At 43.6% G+C, this 9,005-nt stretch overlaps 1 protein-coding gene across 1 annotated transcript; it reads right to left on the reverse strand.

The window, feature by feature from the left end:
• Window positions 1-6,282: 6,282 nt before the first annotated feature.
• On the reverse strand, window positions 6,283-8,757 carry LOC145977278 (uncharacterized). Its single transcript, XM_083109141.1, has one exon. The coding sequence runs from the start codon at window positions 8,755-8,757 to the stop codon at window positions 6,283-6,285; it is 2,475 nt and encodes an 824-aa protein (XP_082965267.1).
• Window positions 8,758-9,005: the final 248 nt, after the last annotated feature.

Consider the following 9,005-nt stretch of genomic DNA (forward strand, 5'->3'; position numbering starts at 1 on the left):
ATGCGTAGAAGCACTGTGCGCAAAAGAACAGTGCGCGAAAGAACTGTGTGCAACAGAACGGTGGGCAATATTATGTGTCCAATAGCACAGTGAGCAATTGCAACGTGTCCAATTGTACTATGCGCAGTTGAGCCTCTCCCGATAAGAGATAGACCTTACTTTGCACTAAAAGTCGCAAACCTATGTAAAACAATGTAATAATAAATTTTGCATCCAAAGCACCAAACGATGGGTGGTAAGCGTTGCTTTGCACAAAAAGTCGCAAAATATGTGCGCGCAGAGTTTATATTTATTAAATCTTCGCCTTACTAAAAATATGATGAGTCTACAATATACTAAAAATATTAGATACAGAAAAGATTAGCAACACCCCTAAAAACTTTTGAAACTTTGAGGGGAGGATGGACAGGAACCATATCGGTTTTCAGTCTTTAACATCGATTTTCTCGAAAACTTTCAGTTTTACGCAAATAATGTATAAGACATAAATGATATATTTTTACAAAAACTACAACTTTTATTTGAAACATTTATTTGTTGCATCAATATTTATCGAAATAATGTCAAAAAAGTGATATTTTTTAAGTTTTTTTTAGTTTTGACCTTGAAAATGACCTTGTCGCAAATTTTCATTATCATATTCGTAATCAGCACGCAAAAATACAAAAAATAGTGTAGTTTCAAAAAAATCGGAGGGTTCACCTATTCGGAACTCCACCCCATTTTTCAAACGGTTTATTAGGCGTATCCGTAATTATTAACGGTACTTTATTTTTTCGCGATAATTTATTTTTTTGACAAGATTCGCATCTTGCAATATATCGTTCGACGTCTTTTGTTAAGCTTTTCCAATTATGCTGAAGTCGGATTCTTCTTATTGTCCGTTCTATTCCTTGATGCCCTCCTATTGGTGCATCATGATATTCGGAGAGTATTTGTTTTTTCTCCTCTGCTGTATATGTTTTTGCTTGTTCCCTGCTTGCTTCGTCTTCTTGTTCTTCTTCTTCATCTTCTGCTTCTTCTTCTACTATTAAGACTTCATGATTATTATTTTCATCTGAGGGTCCCGGTATCGCGTTGCGATTTAATACGTCGGCGTTCGCGTTTGCTCGTCCGGCATTATGTATAATTTCATAGTCGTATTCTTCTAGTTTTAATCTCCATTAGTCTCGGATTAGTCTTGATCCGGAGTCGTTTACGTTAAACAACTATATTAGAGGTTTGTGATCGGTCACAATTTTAAATTTTGTTCCATATACGTATGGTCTAAAATGTTTTACGGCCCATACGATTGCTAATAATTCCTCTTCAGTGGTATTATAATTTTGCTCCGCCTTTGTTAATATTCTGCTGGCGTAAGCAATCGGTCGGTCGTTGCCTACCTATCCTTGTGATAACACTGCTCCGATCGCATAGTCGGAGGCATCGGTGGTCACTATAAATTCTTGCGTGAAGTCAGGGTACTTCAACACTGGTGCAGTCATTAATTTTTCCATTAGTAGTTCAAATGCTGCTTGCTGTTCCGTTGTCCATTCGAACTTCTCCGATTTTTTCCTTAATTTTGTTAACGGTTTAGCTATTTTTGAAAAGTTTTCAATAAATTTCCTGTAATATCCTGCGAGTCCTATGAAGGATTGGATATCCTATACCTTTTTCGGCGTTGGAAATTCTTTTATCGCAGTTAACTTTGACGGGTCTGGCGATATTCCGTTTTCTGAAATAATATGCCCTAAATAAATTACTTCTTTGCGTAGAAATTCGCATTTATCCGGCTGCAATTTTAAATTAGTTTTTCGCAGTACTTCCTTTAGACGTTTATTATGATCTTCTAAGCTCGATCCGTATATTACGATGTCGTCGAGATAGACCAGGCATCTAAGTCCTTGTATTCCTGTTAAGACCGAATTCATCAGTTGTTGAAATGTTGCTGGCGCATTTTTTAAACCGAACGGCATTCGATTAAATTCGTAATGTCCGTAGGAAGTTGAAAAAGCTTTTATTTTTATCCCTCTCAGCCATTGGGATTTGGTGATATCCTGATGCTAAATCTAACGTGGTGAAATATTTCGCATTTCCCAGCTGATCTAGGATATCGGTTATATTAGGCAATGGAAATGAATCGCCTATTGTTAATTCATTTAGCTTCCGAAAATCTATTACTACTCGGGGCTTCGGTTTTCCAGATGCGTCTGCTTTTTTCGGCACTACTAATAACGGTGCGTTCCATTGACTTGTGCTAGTTCGAATAATTTCGTCTTTTAGCATTTCTTGAATTTGTCTATTTACCTGTTTTATGTTTTTCGGGTAAACGATACGGCTTCACTTTCACTGGCGCGGTGTCGGCACGCGTGTTTATCTCATGCTCTACCGTCGCGGTGCATGTCAGTGGTTCTGGAATATATCGCTGAATTCTTCGCAGATTTTTAAGAGTGTCTGCCTCTCTTCTTTATTTAAGTGTTGAGTTCGCAGTAGTTGTCAAATGCGCTGGACTCGCGGAGTGCTGGTTTTAATCTTCGTTCTTGATTTTATTGTATTTATTTCGGTAGTGCTAATTTTGTCTTCCATGTCCACTAATGTGACGATGGGGGTTGCTATCTCGATGGTTTCATCGGTTGTATTTATTACGCTCACGGGACATGAAAATTTTTTGGTTCTACTAGACAGCTTCCAATATAAACTCCTGGTGTGGTTTCTTCTGTTCGGACTATCCCTATCCGATTTCGATTAATCGCAGCTTTTATTATTGTCTCGCTACGCGGATTTAAAATTATTTTATTGCAAGGATGGAGGTTTAATGTGCTGTCTTTTATTTTTATTTCGTTAATTCCGTAATCGCATTTAGCTGTTTGTTTTTTAAGGAAGTCTAGTCCTAGAACTCCTTCGTGTTCTATGGCGGAATCGTCTTTTATTACGTAAAATGCATGTTTAATTTTGTGATTATTAATTTTTATCGTAGCGTACATTTCGCCTAATGTGTATATTTTATGTCCGCTTATTCCTATAAGTGCTATCTTCTTTTCGTATATTAATGTGTCGTCCTTTAAATGTTTTAATTTTATTAAGGAAATTGTTGATCCGGAATCGTATAACATGATTATATTTTCTCCTTTTACTTCGCGAATTGGTAGTGTAACTTGTAGTAATTCGTCCTTCGATGGTGCATGCATATTTTTAACATGCGTTACGCGATACTCTAAGGCAGGTCGCGGTTGCTTCTTCATTTCTTCCTGCTCCTCTTCGCTATTGCTTGCAGAGTCGGTGCTCTTTTTCCGCTGTCGATGCGAAGTATTTTGTTCACGCGTATTATCTTTATAATTATTTTTATTAATTTGTTTATTATTTTTAATATTAATTTTTGGTCGTCCATTTAAATTCCAGCATTCGTCGCGGCTGTGTCCGGATTTTTTACAATATTTGCAAAATTTATTTACAGTATTTATTCGCGTAGATTTTTCCGGTTTTGGTAGTGTATATTTATTACTGCTACAGCAATCGCGTCCGTAGTGACCAGATTTTCCGCATTTATAACACTGTATGTTTATATCTCGAATTGGTCGCGTGTGTTTAGCGTCGAATTTATTTTTATTAGAGAAGTCGGGTGCTCGTGTGACAGACGGTCCGATAAGCTTCTCTTCCGCGCTCGCGCCATTTATCGCTTCTTGGAGCGTAGTATATCGTTGTGATCGCACGAGAATTTTTAATTCATCGCGTAATCCGATTTGAAAGTTTATTAAAGCTTGTTTTTTAATTGTTTCTTGTATCGCTTGTTTGAATGAAGGAGGTCGTTCTTCTCCTTCTATCACATAGACTCATATAACTTCATGGCTAGTATATCGACACGTTGCCTGAATGCATGTGCGGTTTCGCTTGATTTTTGTTTTAGCGAATTAAATTCTATTTGCAAATGAGTCGTGCTTTGTTTCGCTTGATAGCACGTTTCAAGTTATTGTTTTAAATCTTCGAACGTTTGTGTGGGATTATTTTAATTTTATAAGATCCGGATCGTCAGGATCAAAATTTGTCTATTTTCGTACGACACGCGAAAATTAAATTAATGATAGCAGGCGATGATTCGTTCCCGACTGGGAACCGATGCTTCGGAGGCGGAAGGACTTTGAAAAAAGAAAAGAAGCGGCGTGTTCACAATCACAGTAATTTGTTTATTGCACGTCACTGATTGAACAATACAATGACGAGCGGGACAAGCCACAGACAGAATCCTGTGGCCGTCGTACATGCGGCTTCCCGACCGTATCGCGGTATCGGCTCGGCTACGGAAGGCCAAGATGGCTGTGAGTTCCGCACCTGCGATCCGACGAAAATCGCTCGCACGCGCGACGATTATTCGAGCGTGCACTATGGCAAAGCGATATCGGAGCAATACTGGAAAACTCGCGGATTCACTCGCTCGTGTAAGCATCAGCGTGATGCTTAAGAACGCGGTCGACTTATCGCGGAGATTGCTGCGAGCTAGCAAGACGTTGTCGCTATGAGAGCCCGATCGAGAAGAAGGAGACTTTCTTCGTGAAGAAAGCGGAAGTCTTACGGCCGAATACGTGGTCCAATTAAAGGCCGCCACGCGATTATCGATTCTAGTATTGGATAATCGCTAGATCCTGCGCGACATGCGCTCGCAAGTGTCGCCAGGGCATTTCGATTTGCGCGCATGGATGGCGCCAAATGCCCGTTGATAAGGACCTCAGATTCCTGTTCAGGGCAGCAGAGCTCTCGCGGCTCGCGCAATCGACCGTAAGCCTTCGTTATTATGAAAACACGGAACATATCGCCCGCCTCGGATCAGTGATCCGAAAGTCACAGACTGGGCGTGCCGCCCGCCATGACACAAGAGTTTGAGATGGGACATACGATAAACTGGGAGTGACTCATTGGTGCACAGTACAATTGGACACGTTGCAATTGCACACCGTGCTATTAGACACATAAGATTGCGCACCGTTCGATTGGACACGTTACATTTGCCCACCGTTCAATTGGACACAGTTCTTTTGCGCACCGTTCGATTGGACACGTTACATTTGCCCACCGTTCAATTGGACACAGTTCTTTTGCGCACAGTTCTTTTGCGCACAGTTCTTTTGCCCACAGTTCTTTTGCGCACATTACTTTTGCCCACATTACTTTTGCCCACATTATTTTTGCGCACATTACTTTTGCCCACAGTTCAATTGCGTACATATACTTTTCCATGCGAAGGGAGGTTCCACATGGATTTGCAACGGGGTAGGGGGGCAGGGGGCAGGGGTGCAGTCTGTGCGTGTACTTTGCAACGCAAACTGGGATTCCACATGGGTTTATAAAACTGTGGGCAAAAGTAATGTGCGCAAAAGAACTGTGGGCAAAAGAACTGTGCGCAAAAGAACTGTGCTCAAAAGAACTGTGCGCAAAAGAACTGTGTTCAATTGAACAGTGGGCAAATGTAACGTGTCCAATCGAACGGTGCGCAAAAGAACTGTACGCAAAAGAACTGTGTCCAATTGAACGGTGGGCAAATGTAACGTGTCCAATCAAACGGTGCGCAATCTTATGTGTCTAATAGCACGGTGTGCAATTGCAACGTGTCCAATTGTACTATGCGTCAATGAAGGCTTCTCCAATAAACTTACCAATTAATGATAGACAGAAATATTTACATCTTAAGACTAAAACGGATTATTTCGAGAGAGAAGTATGCCTATGAAGAATCGCTGAGCGTCACCCGGTGGAGTCAGAGTCAACAATGGTATTTACCTCTACAGGCAGAAAGCACAACTTCGAGATTGCGCGTTTGTATCGCGATCGAGCAGTTTTTATTGTGACGACTCGAACCAAACCATCGGGTCCGGGGTGACACTCTTCGATTCGACCGAGCTCCCAAGCGCAGGGAGGTGCGAGGGAGTTGCGAAGTAGGACTATGCATCCTACTTGTGCTAATTTTTGAACGGCGCGCCATTTTGGACGCTGTTGCAAGGTGTGTAGGTAGTCCACTGACCACCGTTTCCAAAAGCTTTCGCGCATCTGCTGTGCTAGCTGTCAGCAAGTAAGATGAGCTTCTTTTTCGCAGAGAAGCGATGGTTCGGATACGCTAGTGCGTGTGGAGCCAACAAGAAAGTGACTAGGCGTTAGAGTTGTATAATCATCAATATGATCCGACATTTGACTGAGCGGTCTCGAATTCAAACATGTTTCGATTTTACATAGAAGAGTGCTCATTTCTTCATACGTTAAGGTATGAACGCCGATTACACGCTTGAGGTGGTACTTGACGCTGCGCACGCAAGCTTCTCACAATCCGCCGAAATGCGGAGAGGAAGGGGGTATGAATTTCCAATTCACACCTTGTTCGGCGATATTGTTAAGAAAACTATCGCTCGTGGCTGCGTGCCACGTTGCAGTTAACTCGCGCTGAGCGCCTTGGAAGTTCGTTGCGTTGTCTGAGTACACGGTATTCGGAACGCCGCGACGAGCGCAAAATCTTGCAAATGCAGCAGGAAAGGCTTGCGTCGACAACTCATTAACAAGTTCGAGATGCGTCGCCTTCACCGTCATACAGACAAAAACACTGATATAGGCCTTATGCGATTTATGCCCACGTCCCGGCGTGGACCGAATTTGGATTGGACCGGCGTAGTCGATCCCGGTATGATAAAATGCGCGAGGAACCGGGCGGACTCGAAAGTCGGGCAAATCGCTCATTAGCTCATTCGCTACGGCAGCCTTTTCGCGAGTGCAAACGATGCACTGATGTAGCACGGAGCGGATAGTTTGACATGCGCGTAATACCCAAAACTCTTCGCGAAGTCTAGACAGTGTCAGTTGCGGTCCAGCGTGGAGCGCTTTTAAGTGAACATCGCGAATGAGAGAGGTGACGAGCGGGTGCGACGCGAGAATAATCGGATTCTTTGATTGGTGCGAGAGTGCGGAGTTGCGGAGACGACCTCCTATGCGAATCAAGTCGTCTTTGTCGACGTATGGATTTAATGCGATTAATTTACTATGTTTAGATATCGAGTGATTATGTACTAATGAATAGTACTCGCGATGGAATAGCGTGCGCTGAATTGTCTTCAACCAGAAATTAGTGCACTCTTCGTGCACTCTGTTTGCCACGAATGTTTTCCACCGGGATGGGTGTTGCGATAACCAAGCTAATGCCACTGTGGAATCCGTCCAGCAATAACAAGTGATATTGACATGGTTTAGTAATGGTCGCAAGAATGCAATTATTCGAGATAAGAGAACCGTAGCGCACAATTCCAAGCGTGGAACGCTCACAGGCTTCAACGGAGCGACTTTTGATTTGGCGAACAGTAATGGAATTTGCACGAAACCGTCAAATTTCGTGAGTTTTAGGTAGGTGACGGCACCGTAAGCGACGGTAGATGCGTCCGCAAATCCATGAAGCTCGGCGCTTATGCTGTCAAGACCGTCGCCGGTCCATCTTGGTATTGAAATTTCCCGCAATAACGGGAGACTCTTATAATACAATTGCCACAAAGGAGAAAGTTTATCCGGAAGGTTCTCGTCCCAGTCACATCGAGCTGCCCATAGTTTCTGCAGGAATATTTTAGCGGTAATAATTACGGGTTTGAACCAACCTATAGGGTCAAACACCGTCGCTATTGTAGAGAGCACGGCTCGCTTCGTTGCAGGGATCGCAGAGGAGATGGTTATCTCGACTTGAAACACATCGAGAGCGGGATTCCATGTTATTCCTAGAACCTTGAGAGAGTCGTCAGCTTGCAGCGGTTTGGACTGAGCTAGTCCATGATCTTGCGGGTCTATTCCCGTGAGGAGTACAGGATGATTGCTTGCCCATTTACATAGTCGAAAGCCAGCTCGTCCGAGCAAGACGGTTAACTGATCTCGAGTTTGTTGAGCTAGCGGGATGTCATCGGCTCCAAATACACAGTCGTCGACATATAGATGTTGATGCAGAACTGGGACTGCGAGAGGAAAATCAGCTCCTTCGTCAGTTGACAGTTGCTTTAGCACGCGCAATGCTAAGTAAGGGGCACTAGCAGTGCCATACGTGACAGTCAACAGACAGTAGTCTTCGATGGGCGAGTCAACGGATGGTCGCATAATATGCGCTGATAGTTGATCGCGTTCATCTATGCGGATTTGGCGATACATTATGGCGATATCGGCAATATACACGTACCGAAATTGTCGCCAGCGTGTAAGAATGGACGGTAACTCAAGTTGTAATTTCGGTCCGATCAAGAGGTGATCGTTTAATGAAGTCCCATTTGACGTGGGGGCGGAGGCATTGAAGACAACGCGTAGACGAGTTGTAGTGCTATGCGTGCGGATAACCGCATGATGCGGAATATATAGAGTTTGTTGCGTCGACTCGTCCGGAGGCGACACTTTGCGCATGTGACCTAGTTGTTCGTATTCCTGGAGGAAGTCATGATATTCGGCGGCTTTCCGCTTGGGATGAGCCTTGAGCCGAAATTCCGACCGTTTATAGGCTGCGAGCGAGGTTGATCTCGACGCGCCAAGATCAAGCGGAGGGCTTGTTTTGAATGGAAACCATACAATGTATCTTCCTTGTGAATGAGTATGAGTTTCTGTGAAATGCTTGTCGCACCGTGCCTCGTCGATTGAGGAATGATGCTGTTGGGGAACTTCTTCGATTTCCCAGAATTTTCTCAGTTGTGCGCTAATCTCGTGCGCGATGCAATGTTGGATTGCGAGGACGGGAGATCTGGACGATGGCCCGGGAACGATGGCATCGGTCCGGATAGAATCCATCCGAAGATGGTGTGTTGAGCGATCGGCTCATTTGTTGCGCCTGATTTGACTCCGGGCAAAAGAATAGACCCGTATAAATCAGCTCCAATGACGACATCAATAGGTTCCGAGCTGGTCGGATTGTCGTCTGCAAACTGGAGTGATTGCAGGTGAGCGATCTTGGTCAGAGCTTTTCGGCGTGGCGGAGTGTATGCGATGAGCGTTTTTAATATTAACGCCGTAACGGGCAACCTCGGCGTGAAGGAATG

This window comes from Camponotus vicinus, unplaced genomic scaffold, assembly GCF_025532165.1.
Source record: "Camponotus vicinus isolate PSW18456_S1 unplaced genomic scaffold, iyCamVici1.0 SCAF_9, whole genome shotgun sequence".
In the NCBI taxonomy this organism is placed as follows: domain Eukaryota; kingdom Metazoa; phylum Arthropoda; class Insecta; order Hymenoptera; family Formicidae; genus Camponotus; species Camponotus vicinus.

Excerpts from the sequence above, each read along its gene's own strand:
- LOC145977278 (XM_083109141.1), bottom strand. The coding sequence starts at position 8,757 with ATGGATTCTATCCGGACCGATGCCATCGTTCCCGGGCCATCGTCCAGA.